The sequence below is a fragment of the Lepisosteus platostomus genome, chromosome 2 (assembly GCF_059453375.1).
Source record: "Lepisosteus platostomus isolate fLepPlt1 chromosome 2, fLepPlt1.hap1, whole genome shotgun sequence".
NCBI classification, from domain to species: Eukaryota; Metazoa; Chordata; class Actinopteri; order Semionotiformes; family Lepisosteidae; genus Lepisosteus; species Lepisosteus platostomus.
Genome location: NC_142612.1, coordinates 61,771,912 through 61,799,615, shown reverse-complemented (window position 1 = coordinate 61,799,615; position 27,704 = coordinate 61,771,912). Strand labels below are relative to the sequence as shown.

At 43.2% G+C, this 27,704-nt stretch overlaps 3 protein-coding genes across 5 annotated transcripts in view; all 3 read left to right on the top strand.

Moving 5' to 3' along the window:
• The window catches only part of ano7 (anoctamin 7), a 28,305-nt gene extending 26,945 nt beyond the window's left edge, over positions 1-1,360 (top strand). For both annotated transcript variants that reach the window (XM_088611731.1, XM_088611740.1), the window contains exon 24: positions 368-1,360. In XM_088611731.1, coding sequence (XP_088467857.1) covers positions 368-544 — 177 coding nt within the window. In that variant the 3' untranslated portion in view covers positions 545-1,360. The remainder of the gene's footprint in view (positions 1-367) is intronic.
• Positions 483-15,432, top strand: LOC148676716 (vitamin K-dependent protein C-like). Of its 2 annotated transcripts, none has more exons than XM_088611754.1 (9): positions 483-616; positions 5,433-5,504; positions 6,882-7,039; positions 8,127-8,151; positions 9,032-9,142; positions 9,690-9,830; positions 10,637-10,764; positions 12,558-12,675; positions 14,586-15,432. In XM_088611754.1, exons 1-9 carry the CDS (start codon positions 604-606, stop codon positions 15,146-15,148), a joined length of 1,329 nt encoding a protein of 442 aa, XP_088467880.1. In that variant the 5' UTR covers positions 483-603; the 3' UTR covers positions 15,149-15,432. The 2 variants fall into 2 exon arrangements, with proteins under 2 accessions (XP_088467880.1, XP_088467891.1); XM_088611765.1 differs by lacking the exon at positions 483-616 and adding an exon at positions 3,326-3,376.
• Positions 15,433-17,579: 2,147 nt separating this feature from the next.
• Positions 17,580-27,037, top strand: LOC148676715 (coagulation factor IX). The gene is made up of 9 exons (XM_088611718.1): positions 17,580-17,664; positions 19,322-19,406; positions 20,543-20,706; positions 22,010-22,034; positions 22,883-22,996; positions 23,786-23,920; positions 24,329-24,558; positions 24,857-24,971; positions 25,953-27,037. Exons 1-9 carry the CDS (start codon positions 17,662-17,664, stop codon positions 26,510-26,512), a joined length of 1,431 nt encoding a protein of 476 aa, XP_088467844.1. The 5' UTR covers positions 17,580-17,661; the 3' UTR covers positions 26,513-27,037.
• The last annotated feature ends 667 nt before the right edge of the window (positions 27,038-27,704 follow it).

The window sequence follows — 27,704 nt, the reverse complement described above, 5'->3', positions numbered from 1 at the left end:
AAACCCATCATGAACATGGGGTAAGCAAACTCCCAACACCCCTGGAATTGAACTTGGGGCCCCAGCGATGTGAGGCTGCAGTGCCCGCCTAGTTTTCCCACCACAGATATGAATATATATTTATGCTGCAATATATTTAAAGAGCTTGAGAGCAAAGCACACAAAAGGTTTAAGAATGTCAGTGAACTGCACAGATGGGTATCAACACTTTCTATCTCCCGATGAAGAACAGAGCTTTGGGACACATAAAACGCCAGCACTTCACTGAGACAGAGGGACCGTTTTGGCACCTTACCCGCGCTCTTCACTAAATCACGTGGCCTGAGTGCACTACAACAGCTTTTCTTTCTCCCTGTGGGTTTTTCAGTCTCTCGGCCAAAAGGTTTACCTTGAGGAGCCAGAGCAGCCCATGCAGGAGCTGCGACAGAGGCACAAGGCAGAGCCCCAGCCAGCACTGCCGCAGAACAGAACCCCTCCACTGCGGGACACAGACTCCCCTCCACCCACACTGACAACCATCTCCGAGGACCAGCTGCTGTCCTGACACACACACACCCCCCCATAAGGCAGACGTTACGGAGTCTCTGGACTGGACCTTCTGGAATGGCGGTGAAAGGTGTGAACGGGGTTCCTGAATGAACCGGCAGGGACCAGAGGGAAATGGAGATTCCAGCTGTGGAATTTCAGTGTTGCAGCCTGGCTCTCTGTCAGCACCCCCTGCACCCCCCCCCCCACCGCCCTCAAGACACAGAGACAGCGCCAACACTAATGATCCCACTTGTCCAGAGTGGCAATTGTCTTATTGTAAGAAATTAGATTAACACAGGGAGCCGGGTTTGAATCTCTGCAGATGGATTTCTTGCTCTGCCTTGTGAATTTTCTGAACTCCAGTCTTGTGGGATGTTTGAGCTGCAGTTTTTCAGCAGGAAAGAAAGTGGGCTGTCTCAGCTGGTAATTATAAGAGGAAAATATGTAAGCACCCTTACAAACCATTCGTAAAGTTAAGGGTAGATTGTGCTGGATTAGAAAGATTTCCCTGTGTTGTGCAGCATCCTCAGATTCTGGTGTTTCAGTAGATCTCCACACACCAAAACTGACCCCAGCTCAAACTGAAATCCCAACTCTCACCCAAAGCAGACCAGTAACAGTTTTCCTTCCAGATTTCTACTTGGATGTTTCAAAGAGTTTTATTTTAAAGGAGAAATTTGCATGTCAAAAACAATCACAGTAATCCTGTTAAACAGCGCCATCTGTTGGTTAAATATGTCATCTTCCACAGTCAACTGACGTACCAGTTCATATTAAACGTTACATGTGTCTGTATTACATTGTAAGATACACAATACAAAAAAACAATGTGTTTTGTGTTCCTTCATTCACAATTACACAATATGTGCTTGCTGGGATAGGCTTTGGCTCCTCAGAGAAATTGAACTGGATGAAGTGGTTAGAAAATGGATGGATGTTTTATTTAAATAATTGCTTTTTATTTAAAGCACTACACAAGTGTATTTGCATATCTTGGTTGGAAGGTGGCATACTGGTGGAGTGTGGCAACTCACTGCCTGTGTGTTGAGGATCTGAGCTGGGGTCCTGGAAGATATCTGTACCCTTGCACCTCTGGGTGTTGTGTGAACATCAAGTGGTGCTTTCTTGTAGTTTAGAGACTCCAGGAAACCCACAGATTACAGGAATACTACTGTCTTTGAATATTGGTAAATTCCTACATTCGCCAGACATGGCTCTTTCTTAACAACATAGGACAATCTTTATTTTCCTTTTCAGAACTAGAAAATGTCTCTGGACACAAGCCTGCTGTGGAAGGACTGATACAGACACCTTTCCTTTTTCAAACCGCTCCATCAGTAAAGCTATTATTATGTCAGGGGTCATGGCAAGCCTACATCTGACCCAGACCCAAGGGACACTAGCTGATTACAAGGCAACAGGGAGTACACAATCCAGCCTGCCAGCATAAACCAGACCACCTGGAGAAAACCCATATTGGTTTAATCAAAACATGCAGAACAGAGTGCAAACATGCAAGCTCAGCACGGAAGGATCACTGATCCAGAATCAAACACAAGACTCTGAAGCTGGGAGGCAGTCAGATGTACTGTCACACTGCCAGACAGCAAGTTTGAATAAAGTTTTTCAGCAATTAAAATATAGAATCAAAAACATTTAATAACTAAATCTACGAGGTACTTAATAAGTGAAAGAAAGTACCAAAAGACTGATCAGAGTACCATTTATTTCTGATCATTTAAAGCAGGCATCTGAAACGCAGCTTCTGGAAGGTCTGACATCTTGTTCCATGCTCCCACACATCTCTGTATAAAGACATATCTCCTGTCCTGACTGGAAGATCTCATCCAGCTATTTCTTGAAAGAAACCAGAGCATCAACTTCAACAGGCATAAGGAAATAGCTGGAAGATCTTTGGGCTTCAGATAGCTATAAAAATTCAATTGTCTCTAAAATGAATAAACTTTAATATTTAAGGTGCTAATAAAATGATTTGTATAATTATGCAACCATTTGTAATTGCTTCATCCAATTCTGGGTCACAGGGGAGCCAGCAAGCTTTCAGTGCAATGTGGGGTACACCGGATGCCAGTTTCTCACAGAGCAGACAGACTCACACCAGGGCCAGTTTCCCCAGAAGCCAATTAATCTGCCAGTATGTCTTTGGACTGTGGGAGGAAACCAGAGCACCTGGAGGAAACCCATGCAAACACAGGGAGAACATACAAACTCCACACAGATTGCCCCCCAGGTCCAGAACTAAACCAAGAGTTCTAGCGCTGCGAAGCAGTCATGCTAACCACTGTGCCACCATTTGCTTGTGAATATCTGTATACTGTTTATAGTGCATATATCACAAGGATATTCTACTGAGGCTACACCTCATTGGGGCGGAGCGGTGGCTCTGTGGCTAAGGATCTGCGCCTGTGACCGGAAGGTTGCCGGTTCAAATCCGTACAATGTCAGACCCTGCACTCTGACCCCAAGCTTCTCTCCCTGTCTCTGTGTCTGTGTCTCCCTGGAGAAAAAGCTGGGGTATGCGAAAAGACACATTCCTAATGCAAGAAATTGTATAGGGCTAATAAAGAAACATTAAATTAACATTAAATCAATACTAATGCTACTAACAACAAGAACACATTCATAACTCTTGATTCCATCAGTACCATGTTCAACCAGTCTGTCCCAGAACAAGGCATCTCACGTTAAGCTATTCTGCATTACAGAGATTTTTTCAGCACTTGTGACCAGAATTTCTCTCTGTGTCAATATTTAAAAGGCGGTTAATCACTAACTTATTACACAAATGGAAAACCCTCCACTTGGAGTTTAAGAAACAAATATAGGGGTGAGTTACATTTTTCCGTCTTTTAAATCTTTTTCCTTGGCTATTTTTTGTAGGCGGGCTTAAAGAGGTCAGGCTGGTAAGATTCTATTTCACTCTGCATGTTTCAAATCTCCACGATCTCCTCAACCTTGCTTGCCACACTGAGCTGAGAGAGACGACAGCGTTTGCACTGTTGTTTGCTGTTTTGCCGATCTGTCCACTTCCTGTAAGATTTTGGGTATTCTCATACCCTTAAATTTGAATTTAAGAGGGATAGTGATTTTTTTCCATGCACAGTAGGTAAAAAAAACACATGTATAGCCAGCAGCCAGTTCAAAGATGTGTTTGTTATGAAAACTACGTGTGTACTGTGGAGAAATGTAACTGTTTGTCCCCAAAGACAACATTTTCTTCAGTCAGCAACACTGAATACTGATCTGGATGGTGCAGCAGTGTGTCATGTTAACGGGCTATTGTGGAAACACAATACTGTGGGCCACATTAAGCCAGCATCTCACCCTGTGGTTTGTGCAGTCATTGTCTGCGGAACTATTCTCTGTGGTGCAGTTTCTATACAGTATGTACCACACTCCACTGCTCCATGGTGCACAGTTTTAAAGGCCATTTGAATTGGCCAAGTGACTTTAAAAGTAACAGTATTTGTTTGTTGCAAGAGTTTCAAAATGCACTTCAGCTCAGAATCTGGCGGTGGCCCACATCAGCAGGCATCACGAGGCTGGACAAGCACAAAACCTCATCTGTGGACAACAGTGATATTCCAATATCACCATTTGTAGTCTCCTGAATTAATCCTGGCCAAAAGGGGTTGGAAAGACACTCCTGTGCTTTTCCACAGCTGCTCTCACTGCCCCACATCTCAGCAGGGATGAAAGTTCTGCCGGGTTGCAAGGCATCACAGTGTAGTTCAGCGAAGGTTTGAACTAGGTTTTAATTTGTTGCGAATAAGGTAATTTTCTGGTAAAAGACACACATAAAGTCCACCTTCCTGTAATGCTTTGCATTCCTATATTTATAATCTGAGTGCAGGTCAGTCTCTGGAGTTACCATAAATGTCATGTTTAGGAGAGATCATTGCATGAGAATTGGAACTCACGCAAAGATTTCCTAAAGGTTTTTATTGACAATGTATGCCTTTCCTCTCATTCTTTCCAAATAATTCCATACTTTCTCTGTGAACTTTCCACACAACAGGTGTCTGTCTCACTGTTCAGTGTGCAAAGATCAAATTTAGAATGAGCCCTTCCACACAGCTCAAATTCTATAGCTCTTATTAAGTCAGAGGATGAATCCCAAGCAGTGCTTTTTTCCAGCCGTGTTTCGCGGTGTGTTAATTCAGGGCAGGGCCGGCGCCAGGGAACAAATCTGTAGGGCGGTGATATTTCGGTTGAAACGGAGCCTTTGCAACTACCCAAGTGATATCTCGCAACCATGCCATTGCTTAGTGCTTCATGATAGAAGATAACGACGAGCAATCTGGTATTTAGCAATGAAGTACAGTTTCACATTCATCAGCACTCTCGCGATTATTGCCTGGAGCGACAAAATACCGTATGCATTCATTTTTGCAGCTACTTCGACGGTAACGAGGTTCTGAATCGTTAAAAAATAGTTGTAAACCCAACAGGAAGCACAAACGTCTATAACTACAGTCCTAGTTATTTAACGATTGTAAGTATAAGGATAAACAACTGCAAGGAGTCGGTCCACCTGAGCAAACAAGATCGAAATAATGTTGACACCCAATAACGCAGACGCTATGTAATATGTGCCGTTCCTAGACGGATAGCCCTCCTGCACATCAGTCCGATGTAGTAACCGGGAATTCGGGGTTGGTGTAGTTATCTGACCGTTGACAAAGTACAACTATTTTTTTGGGGCGCAAGTTAAGTAAACGATAGTGTTAAAAAAATCCTTTTGTCCAAAACTGAGGGGGCGGGACAGTTCAGTTGAGGGGGCGACGGCCCCCTTTTCCCCACCGTGGCGCCGGGTCTGGTTCAGTATAACCATGAGAAAGGCTGAGCTGAGCTCCTGACCTGCTGTTTTCTCTCCTCTCTAGAAGGCACAATGATGCTGCTGCTGCTCACTCTTCTCTCTCACGGCTGCCTGAGTGCAGTCTCTGGCACTTCGGGTGAGTTTGCCAGGAGCTTCACCGTGGAAAAACAAAGACTTTGCCAAGTTCCTTGGTTTTTGGCAGCTAAGCTTGGGACTGAAAGTTTTAAAGGGAGGAGTGATGATGGGACTGAGGGGAGGTCCAGGCTGGAGTTTGAAGGGCAACTAAGCAATACTAAGAATATGAAAAGAGTTAGAAGCTAGAGGATGCCATTGGTGCCATTTGTTGATATATAATTCAACACAGGAGAATTGTGTATGGGTCATCTGTAAATGCCAAGTTCCTTGTGTTTGCAGTGTTAACAGCTCTGCGCATATTGATGTCTCTGTGTGTGAGTGGTGTTTGCTCTATGTGGTTCTGAAGCTGTGTTTGGCCAACAATGTTACTGCAATGTGGCGTGTGTACTGCATGTTTACAAAGTCATTGCTATGAGTGGGCTCTGTGTCTCCCAGCGGTTGTGACACAGGCAGGATGCTGACAGGGATCTGTATAAACTTCCATACCATTTCTATCAAAAGATCTTTTTTATTGTGTGTGCCTTCACTGGCCATTTCCTAGATTTAAGAAGTTCATAACATAGAGTTTCTGTTACCACAATGTAGGGAGCTGTAATTCGTGGTCACTGAAATAAGATACACTTTCTTTTGCTGTGGTTTTGCTGACACGATACTGAATCCTCCTGCCTACCAAAATACTTGAGAACTAGTCCGGTTTCTTAAACCTGATTTGCTTTAACCAGACAACTGAAACCAGAGTTTGCGGTTTTGAAATCACAGAAAGCCTGCAGTCAGTTATCAGGATAACTCAATCCAACTTGCTTGAGAAAATTCCAAAGTAATTACACTTACTTCACAAAATAAGCTACTAGAGGGTGTGGTTTACAGCTTTTTAGGATAAACCAAAAAATAAATAATTACTCAAAAAATTGTGATCCCAATAGCTCCATGCATGCCCCTTAGATACCAAACACCTGACCTTAAACACCTTAATTACACCCATGTGAGAATGTGCCAATACAGTCTTCAACGCTAATCTAAACATTATGATTACATTAAACAATGGTAATCTAAACAACCAATGTGAGACTATTTAGAAAGATTAGAGATCACGTAGTGCCCTCTAGTGGGAAGTCAACTTTAATTACAACTTTTTGTATTGATGGTCTGCTACACCCACCCACATAGTGTTTTACATGTCTCCCATCCCAGCACTGATCAGGCCTAGCCTTGCTTATCTGACAGTAGAGTACAAGCTCTTTTTCTGGATGAAGCAATCAGAAGACCCCTAATTAGTGACCCCCATTGTTTTTAAAAAAACAGCAGGTCAGTCAAGCTGGGTCTTGGGTCAGCACATGATGCATCTCTTCAGCCTGATGACCGGCTCCCTCTATCCCAGTGTTTTACAGCAGCCAGCAGGCGCACATGATCCTGCGTCAGAAACGAGCCAACAGCTTCCTGGAGGAGATCAAGCCTGGCAATCTGGAACGGGAGTGCATGGAGGAGACGTGTGACTATGAGGAGGCCCGTGAGATCTTCGAGGCAGATGACGCCACTGTGAGTAATGCTGCCTGTTCCTCTGCATGGTGGTACAACACCACCTGTCAATAAGCTGAGGAGCTGCTCCTTGCTGTCCTGGCATCTTGTGCGCTGTTTCAATAAACTGGGAAGAAATCTTCCTAATCTGGGAGTCACTATCACATGAAATTGCTATTGCTTAAATTGTACAGCATATATCACACATGGTATACTGTACATTAATTGCTCACTGAGATCCAAAATTCTACACAATACAGTTTCAGGTCAACAAGTACTTATTCACTACTAGAGTACAGGCCAGTGGTTCCCAAGTCAGGTACAGGAAAATAACTATCTTCTGTGTCTTTTTGCACCAGTTGAATTCTTAATCACGGGCTCATTAATTCCAGTTTTCTGTCAGCAGCAACTGTATTAGTAAATTTGTTTTCAGCTCTTAAAAGGTAGGATTTCACTAAGAATTGGGATTTTTAATTGGAATGAACCCTGCACCTATTTTTGAGTTCCAGAACTGCAACCAGTTGGGCCTCTAGTAGTAATCCATCAGTGTATTGGCAATGAAGTAACGATAAACTAGCAAGTCAGCTAGTTTGGTCAGAAATGACAGCAAAAACAGTGGTATATCCTGCCTTGCTCATATTGCCGGAATAGGCTTCAGCTTCTCCTGTGACCCTCAATTGGAAGAAGCAGTTAGAAAATGGATGGATAAAGAACAGCAAGAAAGTTGGGGAGAGGCTGTGGAGAGCTCTGTGTGTTGACCTTTTTGAAAGCAGTGCCCTTGAAAGACAACATTTTTCATACTCAGGACTGACTGTGGAAACAAGTTAAATAAACATTAAACAAGTAAATAGATCAATTAAGTCATCAATTGGCCCTGAACATGTAGAGCTCAGCTGGGGTGAAAACCAGCAGACACCAAGGTGTTGCTCCAGAAGCAGGTTTGGGAACCACAAATAGAAGCTGGAATACAGAATCAAAGATCTTAGTCTGAATTATTGGAGTTCATTCTGTTAAGCCTTTGGCCAGAAAATCTTGTCACATTCCTGCTCTTGATGACATATGATGGAAAACATAATTTGATTTTTGTCCATCTTCTCTTCTTTTGCAGCTAACATTTTGGATGAAATATGTGGGTAAGATTTTCATATGTTAAAGTGTAAATTTGTGTGCCTGAGTTGAAAACCACACTGGAGGATAAGGAGTATAGCTCTGGGCAAGTGAGAACATTTTAAACTTGTCTTTCACTGATGAGTGCTCAGGGAATGCAAGCATCCCATTTTCTTTAACTTACCCATGCATTTTAAAAAGGGCTTCAATGGATTTGTGAAACTGATAAATCAACAGATGCACATACTGTATCAAAAGCAACTTCTCATTTATAGAATCATCACATTCACAAGTTATCATAAAAATGACAAATTCTCCTTTGTGGCATGTGTGCAAACATTTTATTGACTAGACATTACATACTGTATGTCTAAATTCATTACACTGACTAACATTTGTCATTAACAGGGTGTCCACTGTAAGCCTCACAGGCTCGGAGGGTGTGTGTGGCCACTTGATAGCAGTTGTGGGATTCTGTCCCAGTCCTCTCATACAGCCTGGGCAAGCATATACCCGAATACCATGTCATCCCAGTTCATCCCACAACTGTACAATGAGACTCAACTCTGGAAAGCAGGGGATCTGTGCACAGCTGTCACACTCCCACCTCACAAGGGCAGTACTACAGCAGTGTGAGGACGTGATGTCCTGTAGGAAGGGCAGCAAGTGAAGCTCCAGGGCTTGATCAATGGTGCATTGCTGTCAGGCTGTGGTTTCTGAGGAAAACCATTGGGTTGACTTAGTACCCATGAGGATTACTTGTTTCAGGCCCGCTCTGTTGTAACTAAAAGGGTTCAGAACAAACGTATTAGATTTGTATGGTTAAAACAAATGTTCAGTTTTATTCTAACAGATTGTGAGAGTAGATGTTAGGTAACTGGCTGGCCCATCCGTACTTCCTTTCAGACGGAGACCAGTGCGTTCCCAACAACTGTGTCAACGGCACCTGTATCGACCAGATTGGCTCCTACACCTGCCTCTGCCATCCTGGCTTTGAAGGGAGACACTGTAACTTCTGTAAGTGTGGAGCTGGGTCTTTCACTCCCCTCTGCTCTCCTTACCTGATCAGCACATTCATCCCTTTGTCTATCGGACTCATCATTAGATCTTTTGAGTCTCTCCAATTGGTGTGTAATGAAGAGGACTGCACACTTCTACGTTGTTTGTGTGGTATGCAAGGTAACAGAATACCCTCTCTAAGAAATACTATTCTTTACATGAATGTGCAGAGAAGTACATCTGTGTTGTGGACCACTTATGTTGGCATGTGGAGATGCATTAGTGTCCCATTTGAACATACTTCCCCCTTTAGTTTCATTTTAGTTAGCTTCAGTGTCTTTTCAGAACTGATGTTGGTGTTATCCAGAAGCGTCAGTATCAGATCTGAACAAGTACATCTTGGTGGTTGGAATGACTCATGTCACACGGAACTGAAGGGCTCAGTTCCCATCGGAAGCTATGTAGCCCACTGAAAAGGACCTCTCAGCTACTAAGGATCAAGTGTCCAGGTGTTGGTTCAGTCTCAAAGTGTTGTAAGTAACAGCCATGCCTGTGCTGTGTTCAGCGGTGTTTGCCACTAGCTGCTCGGAGGACAACGGTGGCTGTGATCACTCCTGCCAGGAGAGTGGGAACGGGACGAGCCGCAGGTGCGGGTGTTTGCCGGGGTACACCCTGGCCGATGACGGCAGGAGCTGCCAGCCCTCAGGTAGGGCTCCCTCCTACTCCGTCTGCCTGTGCCTGAGGACCCTGTCATCCAGACCGAAAGCAGCACTGACAGCCAGATCAGTCCTTAGACAAGAGCTCATAGCCTGGTGATAGGATTGTCAAAATAACAGTTGCCCATTCCTTACCACAGCAAGTCATTGAAAGATAATTGTGTACAACATTTACTTGTTTTTAAACGTACATTTTGAACCCATGTAGTGTTTTACTCAGAAAACAACATAGAAACTTGGAAGCTCAACTCAAAAAAAGGCCTTTTTTGCCTGTGAGCTCCCTGCAGCACTGTAACACTCAAAATAAAATCAATTGTTTAATAGAAAACTGCAGCCTTTTGCAGGCCCAGGAGCCCCAATACCTGGTTGTTTTGTCTCAAGAAAGTTTTTAGGGGGAATAAAATATTATACCAGACTACTTAGTTCTAAAATGTTTAAGTACTGTCATTTTCAAAATCGCATAGAAAAAATAGCATGAAGAATTCAAGGTTTAGTCTGAGCCAACACATGCTGTTCCAGGTCCAGTTCACTCAGGCTGCAGGGAAGCCCAGGCCTGAGCTGCTCCCTCCAACAGCTCTTGCTCCCTGCTGCTGCGCAGGCTGAGCACCAGGCTGGGACAGTGCCAATAGCACAGTCCAACACTACTGAACATCCCCCAGAGTGTGTATGTAGTCACACCAAACTGCTTTAAATGTACATTTTCCCCACTTTATGACCTAACTGCCTTCCATAAGTCTTTGCTCTCCTTTGTGTGTTTGTCCCCAGCATGTCTGCAGTGTATGTTATCTCCCTGCAGTGCCCTTCGCCTGTGGGAAGATCGCAGTGGACAAGAGCCCAGCCATAAGGGGCTACAGGCTTCTGACAGGCCTCAAGCCCTATGTGGTGGGAGGGGAGAAGGGGAAGAAGGGCCACAGCCCCTGGCAGGTACCAGCTCTTGGAAATCAGAAGTTGACCAGAAGTGTGGTTTAGTAACAAATCTCTGAGACCTTTACCTTGAGATCTGTATGTGAGCATGCAGAGAAAGAACACTTCTACATCCACAAATATGATATGTACATGGCTGATTCCACATGTTGTATTATTAACTCGAGACCAGTAAGGACTTAATTAATAACGGTAATTAATTACTTAATGAATGCACTAATTAAGTAATTAACCACAGTGATGTTGGATGGTGATGACAGGCCTGCACATACAGTATACAGTATAGTGGTTTGAGCTTGGAGCTGCGTCAGTGTGTGCTGGCTGCAAAGGAACAAATACAGGTTCATTCTGAAAACTGGAAAGAACAGACCATGGGAGAGTAATTCACACCTGAAGAGCCCTAAGCAACAGAAACATTTCTTCTTTCTGTGGTTCAGCTTGGAATTAAACTGTTTCTACACAGGTGTATTTATTTAAACATGCGCTGTTCTATGTGCAGCACAGCTCTAGTCATCCGGACTAAGGAAAGTCCCACTTCAACTGTTCACTCCAGAGCATGACTCCATAACAAAAATGAAAAGCCCCTTAAAAATGTTAAGTCTTTTCATTCTCTTTGGATGATTTCCCCATTTTAGGGAGGAGTTCAGTCACTGAATAGTGCTCCGGGTTAATCACATCCATTGAACAGTACACACTGAACCACTAATAACACCAAGCTGTCACTAAACTATCTCAACATGTGACAAAAACAGACCTGTATCTTCTGTCCTTCAGTTATCCACTGACCTGATATTTATTAAACAAACCAACTGGCAATACAACAGAAATGTACTAATAATACACATAACGTCACTGATTTAAAGCCTGAGGGTTGTTCCGTTTTCCTAATTTCCCAGGACATACAGTAAACCCACACTACTATACAAGTCCTCTTAGGCAGCTTCCTCCCTCTTAGGCAGCTCTTCCTTGTCTGATGTGTTCTCACAGCTGTGTGATCTGTCAGTTTCTAGAACTACTGCTGTCATCTGCTACTCTGTAACAAGCGGCACCAGGTAACTACCAATGTGGCAGATGGCTGAGAGGTACAGTTTTTCCAGGTGCACAGCTGAACAGGCAGTATTATACAGTTAACTACATTTTCTTAAAATTCAAGCAGGAATGATAGTAAAGTTTGCAGAGAACAAGAGTCATGAATTCTGCTTTGAGATCAAACAGTAGAAAGGTGCACACAGACTGAAAAATGACTAAATCTTAAACTGCACAAAATGCAAAATACATTATTGAATTGATCTAGCATCTTGCCATTTGTAGAAGAAACAACTAGTATAAACTGGATGTGTAGTTTAATGCACATACTGCAACAATGATGTAGCTAAGTACACAGCTGGGAAGTACATAAGTCATAGGAACAACTTAAAGAAAATAAATACCAAATGATAATTTTGAATGAAAGATTTAATCCTTTGAGCTCTGCAAAAGGAGTTAACACATGAGTGAAGATATCTGATCATTTATCTGTGAAATAAGTTTTCATGCTGCTGTTTGGTTTGGGTAACATAAGTGCAGAAGGAGACTACAAACGAGAGGAGAGCATCTGATACAGGGTGCTTGTTGGGTTGATCTGAGGTTCTTATCCAGCCATTTCCTGGAGATTCCCCAAAGAACAGGCTTAAGGGATGGACTTAAATCTATTACATTACACAGTTCTAATGTGCCTTTGCTCCGATTAGTTGCCTTCTCGGTGTGTATACCCAACAGTGAATGCTTTATGTGCCCTTTATCCCTCCCTCTAGGTGCTGCTGATAAACGCACAGGGCAAATTCCACTGCGGGGGAGTTCTGATTGACAACTCCTGGGTCCTCACTGCTGCCCACTGCCTGGAGAAGGGATCCAGATATCATGTCCGATTGGGTAAGTCAGGCTCTGTGCAATGATCTCCCAATTGCTTAGTTACAAAACCTACTTTAAAGTTATTTTGTGAATTATATTATATCTTCCTCTTTAAGACTATCATTAAAGTGCATTAGCTCACATTTGTTCCCATTTAAATCTACCCCCAGATGCACAGCAGAGCAGGTTTGTTTCCGTACCTTCAGAGATTCCTTAATCTCCTCATAGTCAGTACAAAAAAACTTGCATCATCCATATGAAGTGCAGTTTTAACAGTACCTCCAGACCTCGCAACAGACAAATCCACTATTAACACTCTTCTAGCATGTATTACCTTTCATGTTCAATTAAAACTGCTGCCCCATCAGATCGGAGTTCATTCAGCCCTCTCCAAATTGATGGGCCAAATTTCCACAATTCTTCCCTAGTTTCGTAACCACTTTGGAAAGGTAGCCCATACTCTTGCAACAGTCAAATTACCCAAGTATGATGGTATAAATCTTGTTCTTAAACCTAAATACTCCTTACATTTAAAGACATGTTGAATATCATGAAAATAGGATTGATGGAGGTAAAACCACTAGTTACATTTCCCCTCTATTTCTTCACATCCACAGGTTACACTCAGTATGTGCAAGTAATCTCTGCATCTACCACACCACTTTCATATACACTTCTACAAAATGAAGTAGTTCACCACATTTTCTGCACAATTTGGGCTGTCTTTGGTAAAAAAAAAAAGAAAGCCTGTAACCCACCTAAAAAAAAAAGCAAAAAAATGGGTATGGTGGCTTCGAACATTCTTGTCCTCGTACACTGTATCTGGACTTGAGCATGGAAAATCCATTATCTGGAACCTTCAAAAGGTTCACCCCTAACGTTGCAAATCTTGGACAGCCAAGTCAATGTGCCCCTTAAACATCCATGCAACCCAGAAATCCAATAACTTTGCCAACTTGAAACCGATGTCAAACCTCAGTCCCCTAGGCAACAATCAGACAGTTCACATCCGATGCCTTGATCCCTAGCTCAGTTTGTAGCACTTTCCTTGAAAAGTCAAACCATGATAAAATCATTCACCTGCTCCAAACCATCAGCACCATTCTCACACAGAAGTAATAGCACATGCCAACCCTGCTGGCCACCATGGCTGTTACAAAACCCACCCACAAAGGCTCAACTGAGCACTCGCTATGCCCCAAACTTAAAAAAAAAAAAACTTTATTCAATTAGTCTTAAACCTTATTTGGTTAAAAACCCTCTCACCCTCTCACCCTCCTCTCTTACTAAACCATGAGGGTTTGTGAAAAGACATCCTCTGGCTGCCCTAGGAACTGGTTTTATAGGGAGCTAGAGTCTCCAGGTGCAGCCAGTTGAGTGATTCCCCCATGAGAATCTGAAGAATGTGGTTCTCCTAAAGGAGATGACCCCTCCCCTGGGGAATTCACCCATGTTTCCAGCCCCCGCTTTGCAACACATGGATACCCAAAAGTGAATGGGAATCAATCTCCTTATTCTAAGGATATATCAGCAAATTAGGAGAGATTATGTATGCTAAAGATTCCACAATAAAGGAAATTTAGGATCTCATAAAATAAACAGTGAAGATCTCTATAACAAGATTCAAATTTCTTAACTAGGATCTGGTCACCGGATCCTTTTTGATCATTTGTGTTTGCCTGCCTGAAATCTCACCCATTGTTTAGGTTTTCTAAGACATGAACTTAAAAAATGTGAACTGCAAACGCTGTTGATTTTATGGCCCAAACCCGAATCCTAACAATGTTATTCAGTTTCATCAATTCATCATGCAATTTCATCAGCTGTTTCCACTATTTCAAGGTCAGGTTATATAATACACTCTTAATCTTTATAGCCTAGGGCGCATTATTTGTAGAGTTCCTTTATGTCATCTTATTGTCTTTTTACAGGAGACTATGAACGCTATCGTGATGAACAAACAGAGGTCACAGTGGAAATTTCCCAGTTCATCACTCATCCTCACTACAATCGGCTTACACTCGACAACGACATCGCGCTCATGAGGCTGTCCAGGCCCGTGTCCTACTCCCGGTACATTGTGCCCGCCTGCCTGCCCCCAAGGGACCTGGCCGAGAGGGTCTTGCTGCTCAACGGCACCCGCGTGGTGGTGTCCGGCTGGGGCCGGGAGAAGGAAGGCTCGAATAACTTCAGCTCTGCCCTCCGCTTCATCGACATCCCCCTGGCTCCGCTCAGCCAGTGCGCCGAGGTCATGAGCCAGTCCCCCACTGAGAACATGCTGTGCGCCGGGGAGCTGGGCGTCATGAAAGACGCCTGTGAGGGGGACAGCGGGGGGCCCATGGTCACCAGGTACAAGGGCACCTGGTTTCTGGTGGGGCTGGTGTCCTGGGGGGAGGGCTGCGGACGCACAAACAAGCTGGGCATATACACCAAAGTCTCCAATTACCTGGACTGGGTCCAACAGGTGCAGAGAGCCAAGGGGAGCACCGCCTGAGGACGACGTGCTCTCATCTGGAAGGGGTTTTACCTCTGAGAAGCTACATTATGTGGGAATTAATGGATTTTTTTGCCTTGTAAAACCCGAGGGATTTAGACAGGTTGAAATCATTCTGTAACTATAATTTTTAAAATTTCATTTAAGCGTCCTCAATTTTATTTTCATGTTTTACTTTGAGATTGCAGCTTTGTGCTGTCGTATGTTGTTTTTTCCCTGTTTGGCAATGAAATGTTTTGCAAATGCATTAGGTTTCATAACAATAAAGATGACAAATCCCTGCAGACAGAGTCAAAGGGACTTTTCTTTTTTCTCTAGTCGTTGGTGAATTTACCTGTACTGTACATACGCGCAATATCAAGAAGGCACTGGTAAGGGTTAAGATAACACAGGGAGAATGCGCAAGTTTCGTATAGAAGACATCTTATATCTGGAATCAAACCCAGGACCCAAGAGCTGTGAAGTAATACCACTAGTCACCAGGTGCTGCCCTTCGCTTAGCCACTGGTATTTCAATTAAGACGTGTTGCTGTGCAACTCATAAAATGTTTGTGTGAATAATATGAAAAACAGAAGGTGAATGTTTCCGTGAATATGTACAGCACAACTCACATTCCACTACTATTTGACTGAGCAAAGGAAGAAGTGCTTAAGCTCCACTTTCACTAAAATAAGTACAGCGCCACCATGCTACAGCAACATTTAACCTGCCACATTGTGGCACACAGTCAAAACTTAAGTTATGTTTTTTATTATACCTCATATGATGATTTTTGGCAAGGATGATGATTTAACCAATTAGCTCCTAGCTACAATGCATCCATTATGTGTCCTTATTTACAGTATATACCTATAAAGAGTTCTTCAATTTTCTAACTGCTTTGTCCAATTCAGGGTGACAAAAAAGCTAGAGCCTATCCCAGCAAGCAGCAGGCTCAAGGGAACACTCCACATGGGACACCAGTCCTTTGCAGGGTACACACCAACACAAACACAAACATGCATACACTCGAACCATGGCCAATATTCTGGAGAAAACCCAATGGAGAACATTCAAACTCCACACATCTCAGGAACTGAACCCAGTGCCCCAGCATGCACTGTGAGGCAGCAATGGTAACCAGTGTGTCACTGTGCCGCCTTAATAAGATAAGATAAGATGCCGTATCACCTCTGCCAGGGTTTCTCATGAAAGAACAAGTTATGATAGTGATAACTGATAGCCTTTTCAAGAGCCTCTGCCCATTGTGAACCCAGTCTGTATACAAGAGCATAGTAGTTCAAGTAGTTAGCACATCCAAAGAAGGCTCCGAAGCCGAAACGTTGTGCTTCTTGTCTTTTCTTTTCAGCATGGAATAACCTTTTACTTGTTCCTTTAGAAGAGTTAGGCTGAATTGTTGTTCAGAGTACTGATCATATTGGTGATATATTGATGATTGTGTGTTGCCAAAATCAAAGTGTTCAGCTGAAGAAAACTACTCTATTGGCTAGTTAATTAGGGGTCTGATCTGGAATATGAAAGAGCTGCAGCACATGAAACAATTCAGCCTCTCAGAAAGCCTGCCTGGTCACGGTGTTTAAACTAGGTGACATATGTATGGCTCCATCCACTTAGAAACAGCCCTCACACAAAGTTTTAAAATCTGAGTTTAATAGCAATATTGGTTTATAGCTTAAGTTTTACACTGGCTTTCTTAATTGTAGAAGCACAATTAGTTGTTTCCATAATTATTTCTGACCCTATTTTGTATTAGGTTCGACTCCAAGTTTAAATTAGCTTTAAACATCAATACCTCTACAGAAATGTCTAAAGATGCCTGATTGTGTGGACATGCCTGATTCTTGATATAGGCAAACACCTTTGGCAGATCCTGAAACAAAACTGTAATATCTTCAGATTAAATGTTATTCTAAATAAGGGGTGCCCATCCTGCTCCTTGAGACCTACACAGTTGCTGGTTTTTGCTTCCACAATTCCTTAATTGAACCAACACGTTGCTGGTTACAGCCTTTGCAACTTTATTTTTCTACTCAGATGCTGAACAATTTAAGATAATTTAATGTAGTAACAGTTAGTAGATGACTTCCTACATGTTTAGGACCTGAACATAATTAAATAATTGAAATTAAATGTATTTTAGGTCTAATCTGCTAAAGGTTTGAGTGCTCAAAGGTGTGTAGGTTCCTGGGATAAGAATTGGTTTAGAGGAACATTATTATCAAAATCTAGACCTTCCTGCTTCCCTTTGTACTTTACAGGCTGGGACCCCTCATTCCTCATATAGAAAATAGAGCTACATTCTAATAATTCTTCCTTTCATTCCTATTCATGTCCTTCTAAGCAAGACCCCACGTCCACTGAATGAAAATGACTTCATCCTCCATTTCAGAGATTTCTGCTCTTCACTATTTACTGGAAACTTCTCCCTGTGTCAATATTTAAAACGAGGTTAATCGTCAACTCTGGAAATGCACAGGGATCCCTTGCCTCTGGACAGTCAGACACGGACATAATGGTGAGTTGCGCTTGGCACTTTCTTAACCTTTTCCTTGGGTACTCTGAGTAGGTACAAAGTGATGGGGCTTTCAAGACACCAGGTGGCTGACTGCTTGGGTGTCTGAAAAGTCCTGTTTGCCAGACTCAGCTGTGAGGAATGACAGTGGGGAAGTGCTGAGTGGTTGCTGTTTTCCTGTTTTACCATTGTTTGTTTTGGAAGGGTTCAGCTGCAAGGAATATTTAGTGTCAGTGCAATTCCAGCATACTGAATTCTGGGCTAACTAGTGAAGTGTGTTGTTCTAGTCTAGTTGATCCTATACTTCCTCTCATTTCATAGTTTCTGATCAAAAGTCAGAAATTGTCAAGATAAAATGCGCCAAGAGGCTTTTTCTGTGGAGCTTGGAGCAAAACACTCAAAAATGTTTTATTATAAAACACTTCTTCAAGTTCTTTGAATGTTAATGTGACCTTTAACTAGTACCATTATTATTTTAAAATTGGAACTTCTACCAGTTCTTGCAAACAAACAAAGGTGTTTTTTTAGGGGGGGGCAGGGGGCACTTTTACTCATGTTTTCCTGTACTGTTTCCTTTTTTTTATAGTTCAGCAGCATAGAATGGTCATATTTGAAACTACATTACAGAAATGATACACGAAAGTGGATCTTTTTCAGCATCATAATTTCATTTTCAGTTCTAATATAGGCACATTTAGGTTTATGTAACTGTATTTAGTGCCTTATTATAAAGTTGTAACCTGTTTTACATCTTATCAAATCAATATTTTAGCAGTTTTAACTGTTTTAAGACCATCTGAAAAGTCTCTTAATGGTGTCAAGCCTTTTCCACCCCCCGTGTAGAATATTATAAGGGATTTCAAACAGTTCATGGTAGATTAACATACTGGCAACATCCTACACAGGACATTTTCAGACTTAAAAGAAATTTGTTAGCAACATTCATCCACATACCTTCCGATTCTGGAGGCTGGTGCAGGGGCAGTAACTGAAGAAACTTACAGTATATACTGAACTCATTTTTTGTTCAATTCCATGTTGAATTTTGATGATGCTGAATGTTGCTGATGGCACCTCAGCATTAGTCCCTTCAGGAAAGTTTATTCTAAATTACTTTTATACAACCCTTGAGGGGAAACTATTCTACCTTTGGAAGACATTATTTGGTCAAAATGTGTGTTCTGTTCACAGGGCACTAGCAGTATTAATACATTGGGAGGTTACAAATTGGGAGAAGTTACTCCTGGGAGATTTCAAAATTGTAAGACATTTGAGTTCTGTATACAGGCAGCAGTACAATGGAGGGAAAAGGGAAGCTCAGAGAAGTAACATAATACAAAAAAGAGATTCAAGAAAGTCACTAAAAACTAAAAAAAAGAGTGGTGACTAAGGGACTAAGTGGTGTGCCACTAGCGGACACAGAAGTGGATTACTCCTCTCAGCTGCAGAATTAGTGTTCTACAGAGAAGCGGCATAATACCAGAGATCACAGGATCGCCATGCTACCTTCCTTTGCAAGGAAACAGATGTCCAAGGCTTCTTCCTGTGAACTCTTTCCCAAGCTCTTTTTCTCTTTCTGTTGTTTGTTTTCCTAGCGTCCTGCAAGTTGGGCTAAATTTAGCACTAAAGCACAATCTTGTTTTTTCTTCTACTTCTGCAGAAGAAAAGAAACATAAGGATGCTACCATCTTCCCTGTTCCTTGTCTTTCTCTCCCTGGTCTGCCTGAACACAGCCTTCAGTTCAGGTGAGTATACTGCAGGACATCAGGGTCACTACAGGAATCCTTTTACATTAAGCAAAGGATAGACTTTCAGGAATCCAAGTTCCTTTCTCATATCACCCTGCAACTCACAACTGGCAACCCACTGAAGCTAAGCAGGTGTGAGCCTGGTCAGTACCTGGATGGGAGACCTCCTGGGAAAAACTAAGGTTGCTGCTGGAAGAGGTGTTAGTGGGGCCAGCGGGGGGCGCTCACCCTGCGGTCCATGTGGGTCCTAATGCCCCAGTATAGTGACGGGGACACTATACTGTAAACAGGCGCCTTCCTTCGGATGAGACGTAAAACCGAGGTCCTGACTCTCTGTGGTCATTAAAAATCCCAGGGCGCTTCTCGAAAAGAGTAGGGGTGTAACCCCGGTGTCCTGGCCAAATTTCCAATTGGCCCTTACTAATCATGGCCTCCTAATAATCCCCCTCTATGAATTGGCTACATTACTCTGCTCTCCTCCCCACTGATAGCTGATGTGTGGTGAGCGTTCTGGCGCACTATGGCTGCCGTCGCATCATCCAGGTGGATGCTGCACATTGGTGGTGGTGGAGGGGAGTCCCCATTACCTGTAGAGCGCTTTGAGTGGAGTGTCCAGAAAAGCGCTATATAAGTGTAAGCAATTATTATTATTATTAATCTGTGAAAGAGATTCCTTTATTAAACTAGCTACTGCAGGAGAGTTTCACTGATGAGGAAGATTTTTTCAACTTAGTATGGCAACGCAAGCACAAACTACTGCCACCTTTTTAGAGAGTAATGGAAGCCCCCTGATTAATTTCTCCGCTACTGCTTGGAGATTCATGAGATCACATCAGTCCTGACCTATAAAATCGAACCTTCATCTGCCCAGCCAGTTGAAAATTCAGTGGTATATCAGTTCAAAACCAATCTCCTCCTTTTTGGAAGTGCTGTGTCATGTTACAGAATACTTGTGAAACACATTTGGTGGATGATACTCTTGACTTCCACTAGTATACTATCTTCAGTACATTACATTATCCATTATTGTTTCCCTGTGTGTAATAACTGGCTCTTCTGTGCACATACAGTTTCTACCAGAGGTGTACCTTTCTGACTGATTGTGCTTGATAGTGTATGTTTTGTGTCTCCAGTGTTTTTGGACAGGAAGAAGGCTGACAGGGTTCTGAAAATCCGGAAGACCAGGGCTAATTCCTTCCTGGAGGAAATTCGGCCAGGCAACCTGGAACGAGAGTGTTACGAGGAGTTGTGCTCCTTTGAGGAAGCAAAAGAGATCTACCAAACCAGGGAGAAAACGGTGGGACTCACACACGAGAGAGTGAAGGCGAATGTTGGGGTGGAATTCTAGAAATACGTGGTTACACCCCAGAAGTGTTTTTGAATTCCATGATAAAGTTATTTCCTTTTGTTTTGATTTCATTATTTTACATTTTATTATATTATTCTCTAGACAGAGCAGTGGAAGTATTAGTGCTTTGTATCAGTGGGGTTCTGGGTTCAATTCCAGACCTGGGGTGCTACCTGCATGGAGTTTGTACTGTATGTTCTCATGGGGTTTCTCTGGGTGCTTGTACAGTAAGAAAATGTTGTGTCCTGCAAAGGACTGGTATCCCATTCAGGTGGTATCCTGTTTTTTGCCCATTGCTTGCCAGGATGGGTACTGGCTCCTTTGTGACCCTGGATTGGATAAAGCAGGTAGAAAGATCTTGGTGTCTTTCTGAAAAATGCTTGAAACTTAGAACTCAGTAGCACATCTTTTGATTTTGCTGCATTTCACTCAGATTTTTCTCTGTTTCTCTCTACGATCTTCTCCATCTAGTTTAAGCATTCCACTGTTTAGTCATGTGGCGAAAATAATAAAATGAAGCACGAGTTTGCCATCTTAACAGTTGGAGAGTGTTTAATGTCTCTCTTAGCTCATCCCAGTTAAACATAAGTGTAATGTGGCTGTTCTTTATAATATTGCAATTATGATGCTTCCCATCAGACACAATTTCTATACAAGGGGTTGGGGAGTGTAGAGTACCTCAGCCAGTAAAGGTGCTCACTCCAAGCCCAGGCTGACCTCTAGAATCCTGGTGCTGCCAGTTTGGTCCAGTTTGGGTTACAATTAGCTTATGTCATGCAGTCACGTCACAAGCTGACTGTAACTGGGAGTCCTCGAGTGATGCTGTGCAGAGGATGTCACCAGGCTAGGCTGGGTTTAGAAGTCCACGGCTCTCTCTGCAAAACTGTGCCCCCTGAGGGCTTACAGCAGCACTGGCGAGAGCCACTTCACTGTTCCAGTCAGCACTAATCTGACACCAGGTGCTGTGGGGCTTAATGGGGTCAGATGGCTAATGGCTCTGAAATGGGTCAAAGGCCAGAACTGTTTATCTATTCTTCCTCAATCGCTCTGTTTAGTATGGGAGACATTGCATAGAACAAGACTTCAAAAACAATTGGCTACTTCACACCAGATGGGTATTAATGTCAAAATCCAAATGCTGCTTAAAAATTTGTATATAAAGGATAAACGTTACAGCCACCACGATATTGATGATAATGTTTGTTCTAACCCTGTCTTTTTAAAAGCAAAAGCTGTCTTTGCTTTCCTGCAGATGGAGTTCTGGTTCCACTACAAAGGTGAGTAGCTGCTGCCTTCAGCAGTTAGAGACTCTTAGCACGACTGACATCTGCAGGAGCAGATTTCGTGAGCACAGTACCAGTGCAGCCTCTAGCACCAAGCATGATCACATAAGTGATCTGCAAACCCACAGCCCAGGCTAAGGCATAAAAATTCTAATTGGGGAGCTGCATCACCATGCAGACTCTAAACAAACTGCTAGTAGTTGATTCGATGCTGAAAAGAAACACAAGGTTTGGTATATGGAGCCAAATTGAGGTAAATGAGTAAGATTCCAGTGCCAAAACACAGTGACACACTAAACAGAGATCAAACCTCCGTTGCTGTGGGACTATTGTGATGTTAGCACTACGTCAATGCTCCACAAGAGGGCAGCATTGTGGCACTGTGCCTATCTGTGAGAACTTCATTGTGTAAGTAACACCGTCAACAGTAAACACTCTTCGGGGTAGATTTTCACATTAGGATGAAGCAGAAATCTCACCTTTTAGATTTTTTAAATGATTTTGATTCTTACGTGACTCTATACTCTAGTGCAGTAATCACATAAGAACAAGAGTGGTATCAAAGTGTGTATTGTGAAAAAATGCTTTTTTTATGTTCTGTGTGCCTTCTTGAATACAAGTTGAGCTTTTCTGGCTTTGATTTCTGGAAGCGGTCTTCTCAGGTCAAGAGAAATACAAGAAACACTGAAAAGCCCGCTGGAACCTGTAAAAAATAGTGTTGAAATTCATCTCTTTATAAACCACCAGCAACACAATGAGCAAGACCAAAAGATCTCCTTTCATTTTCTTGTGTGTCTTTTTTTGCCCAAAATGATATAAATACTTTTTTCTGGCTTTTTCAGACCTAAACATCTGCAAACAGAACCCTTGTCAAAACGGAGGGATCTGCACCAGTGAGCGCTACAGCTACCTGTGCCTCTGCCCCCCCCGCTATGAGGGGCAAAACTGTGAGACAGGTAAAAGATCGCCCAGTCGCCAGCTCGTGCACCTGACACATGGTGTGCAGACATAAGGTCTACTCTCCCAACACTGCCACAGAAGCATTTATCAGGACGCATGAATGTTCAGCATCTCATAAGGCTACGATAACACAAAACAGCTGTAGTCAAGATTACTGGTCACAGTAACCAGCCAGTTGTTTAATGAACAGCGCCCCCATTCCCCATTCTGGAGGATGATGGGAAAAGCTGTGCGGATGCAGATACGGTATAGCCCAAGAGCCACCACAATTCCTCTCCTTCATCATCAGGGGGCTTAACCTCCATATCCCGTTACTTGGGACGTCTGCAGGACAATGCTGGAAAGTTACACTTCACGTCATCCTAACCTAAGCAATGTATTTTGTAATCAGAACACAAAGTCATACACGTGCAAGTGCTCTCCCATCTCCACAGCAGTGAAATGTGTATTTGGAAACCGAACATATTAAATGTCACAGTCCAGATGGTTTTAGATCTCTTTAATTGAGGATCTACAAAAGCTCTTCCTGTTGTAACCTTGTCTCAGTTTAAAGCTTAGTATTCTATTAATAAAACATTCTTGGCAGTGTCTCAGTCTTGAATTTTACTAGACAGTGCCTTGTTTATAGTACTGTCATTTTTACGGCAATAGTTTAAGATAGTGTGCTGGCTGTTTATTAGGCCTAACTGAAAGTACAAAGGGCTTGTGCTCCTGCAGGTTATTTACCCTGACCAGACTGGGTCTAATGGAAGTGGAATGACTCTTGATCACTTTTTTGTCTGCAGAAGTCTTCGAGTGTCAGTATAAGAATGGGGGCTGCCAGCAGTACTGCATAAACAGGTTCCGCACGGTTAGTGTGCAGTGCAGCTGTGCTCAGGGGTACAAGCTGGAGGAAGATGGGAAGAGCTGTGCAGAAGCAGGTACTGTGGAGCACCATCTGCCAGAGAGCTGCCATCACGCTATTCCTGTATTCCTGTCCTCTTTACAGTTTCTCTTTCTTTATCCTGAAGAGTCTCTCTCCTTAAACCTGTGTCTATATTTTTCTGATTTCTGACCATTCTCTCAGAGAAACAGTAAGATCTTACAGTCAAGTCAGTGAGCAACACACCACCCCTTTCTTTCAGCACAAACTCTGACCATGGAGTTTGCAGCATGTCCAGATATGGATGGCTGTGTCAGAACAGTCTGACAGTCTTACAGGAGCCCCCAGACAGCTGGCTATTCCAATGCGGTTCTCAATAAAATTATTCCAAATGTAATACTTTTTGAAGAGGTTTTGAAGAGAGGAGATTGGTGTCTGTGATCTACAAGACTGACTTTCTCCTCAGTTCCATTCCCCTGCGGGAAAAACAAGGATGTCAGCTACACTCGTTCTCTCCTCAATGAGTCGGACATCTTTGATCTAAACAACACAGCTTCGACCAGCTCTCCCTGGGTCAATGACACACGCTTGCAGGGTAACGTCACAGACAGCCCAGAGGGGAGCGTCCTGGAGGCCAACGAAGATACCCGCATCGTGGGAGGAATGCTCCAGCAACAGGGGCAAAGCCCTTGGCAGGTGAGTCTTTACCGCTGTGAGAGGGCATTGGGTAAGCAAATACAAAACGGGCTTCAGGGTTAACGGCATCAAGCATCTGTAACAAAAAGATTGAAAAAGACTTGCTCCGTTTTATATTTCAAAAGAAGGAAAGGGACACTGAGGTTCTGGTGAACAGCTGCTGCTTCTTCAGCTATGATTTGTAATCTGAATGGAAGGTTTTAATCTACTAAACACAGATTTGGAAAAGTTCTCCTCATAACCATAACTATGCTGATGTAGTTTGATTTTACTGGTCTTTTGTTTTCCCGCTGGCTAGGTCTTGATTCACAGGAAAGATGGCTATGGGTTCTGTGGGGGATCATTGATCACTGAGCGATGGGTCCTCAGTGCTGCTCACTGTTTCCAAGAAAAACCTGACTACGTCACTATTGGTGAGTGACCAATCACAGAGGAGAGCACAAGAGGTCAGGGTTCAGGGACCTGCCGCCTGCAGGGACCCGACATGCACTGTGGAACTCTTTCAGAAAGTCGAGCCTCAGGATTTACTCTAGTTTTCATCAGTCAGTAATTAAAGCTGTACAGCAACACATTTCTGATAACCCTGCGGAACATCTGTGACATTAAACCCACAGATGTGTCCATAGAAGTTCCTGCCCCCATGAGGTGAAAAGCATGGGTAAGGGTGTTGAACACTAACATGTTGATGACCCACAATTATTTGAATAGCACCTTTAATCCTTTAGGGTTAAAGCACCGTACGTGCAGGAGGACACCCCTTTCATTCACTATCAACATCCACCTGGGTGACGGCTGCCAGTCATTATAAACCAGCATCCCTGCAATGTGGCAGACTACATCAATGAGAGTTTAGATCACCATAAACAAAGGAGATTTAGTTAAATTTAGCCTTATGAACAGTGCCATGGGATCTTCAAATATACAAGACCTAGGTTTAACATCCCATTTAAAGGATGGCAAGTCCTATGCCACTGCTCACTGGCCCAGCAATACTATTTGCGGGAGCCATCTGGGTTTCCTTGTGAAAGCCCCTCATCCTAATTCCAGCCAGCCCAGGGCTGCTTAGCTTCTGAGCTCGGATGGGATCACATTTTAAGGAGGAAATGCTGCTGTGACTTCAATCATCAACCCATCTCTGTAAGTCTTTAAGGCAACTTGAAGTATTATATCGCTCTGCCAACATAGAGGAGAGAACTATGGTTTTGCCTATGCTACACCATCATATGCCATCATTGTTACCACTGCAGTGCTAAATAAAACTAGACAATTCTCACCTTGATTTTGAAGGCTTTTCAGTTAAAAAGATCAACACACACCTCGGCAAAGTTGAGAGAATGGCTGTGCTGTTGCCCTTTTGCTTTAATTTGATTCATCGATTCAATTCTTGCACGCAGGGGACTTTGACAAGTACCTTCGGGACCAGGATGAGCAGAAGATCGGGATAGGAGAAGTGGTGATACATCCTCACTTCCACGACGCCACCTTCGACAGCGACATTGCGCTGGTCTACCTGGGCGAGCCGGTGATTCTGGGGCCCTTTGTGGCGCCCATCTGCCTCCCCAATAGCAACCTGGCAAAGCTCTTGGTGCAGGAGGGAGCAATAGGCCTCGCGACCGGCTGGGGGGCCACCAAGTACCTAGGTCTGTCCTCCCGCTTCCTGCGCAAGGTGGCTTTACCGGTGGTGGACCAGCAGAAGTGCATGAGCTCCACCACGCAAGTGGTGACTGACAACATGTTCTGCGCGGGCTACCCGGACGGGGTCAAGGACTCCTGCAAGGGGGACAGCGGCGGCCCTTTTGCTTCCCTCTACCGGAACACCTGGTACCTGACAGGCGTGGTCAGCTGGGGGGAGGAGTGCGCTGCCAAGGGCAAATATGGCTTCTACACCCGTTTGGCCAACTTCCTCCCCTGGATCCAAGACACCGTGGCCAAAAGAAACCGAACAAGGGTCTGATGCAGTGGAGAAAACCACTTACCGTCCCTTTCAACTACAGACCCCCCCCTGACGTTGCAGCCTTAAATGCATTTCCACAAGTTCCCAGGCACATACTGTATGATGGCATCAAAGCCGGGATTCTGAGGTGCCCATGGAGGTATCTGTGGCCTATTTGATCTCTTCCAGTCTAAGTGGTTTTCAAGACACAGTATGGAGCCATCGTGCCATGCTGCCAAATCCTCTGCCAATCCAGTGGAAGGTGGACTTCGTGTACAATTCCTTCCAGGTTCAATCATTCCTTCACAAGATGCCACCAGCCTTGCTACCCTCACGACTGTCAATAATAAGACCCATGAGATGCACAAAATACTCTTCTAATTTGTCAAGATTACATCGTAATACGGAGCATGATTTAAAACTAACTTGTGTTCAAGCATTGTATGTGCCAAAATACCCAGAACAGTATTAATGTGTGTTGTCCAATTGACCATATTTGTATCATCGATTTTTAAAATAAAGGTAATCCGCAGTCAGGACCGATCATTCTGTTATAGACCTTTGTTTTGTGTATATATATATATTGTAGTTAAAGATGAGCTGTCTGACATTTAAACATCCAGAACCTGTCATAGACAGCAACATACATCTATTTTTTCCCCACTTTTCTTCAAGTTTGGCAATAGAAATCCAATACACTTTTGTATAAGATACAATGCATCTTATACACAAACCCTGAGACGGGATAGCTGGAGAAAGGCTTGTGATAACATGCCATTTGTAAACTTTTTTCCCCTATATTAAAAATAAATGGTGAGTTCTATCAGTGCATGTCTTATCAGAATTTAGATTAAAATAACATAAATGCATTTACATTTTTATAAACCCATCCGTTTTCTAATAACACCTTCTAATTCAGGGTCACGGGGCAGATGGAGCCAATCTTGGCAAGCAATGGGCTCAAGACAGGGTACATCCTGGACATGACATTAGTCCATCGCAGAGCAGATATAGACACACATAGACTAACAACTGGGCCAATTTTCCCAGAAGACCTTTCCAGCCTCTTACAAAAACAAAAGGGAACCGATATCACAAATTTGTTAATTTCACTCTGAGAATCCAAAATCACTGACTGTAAGCTGAAATGCTCATGCACATCTACGGCACCACATCTGAGGAGAAAAGAAGGTTACCAATATAAAAAAAGGCC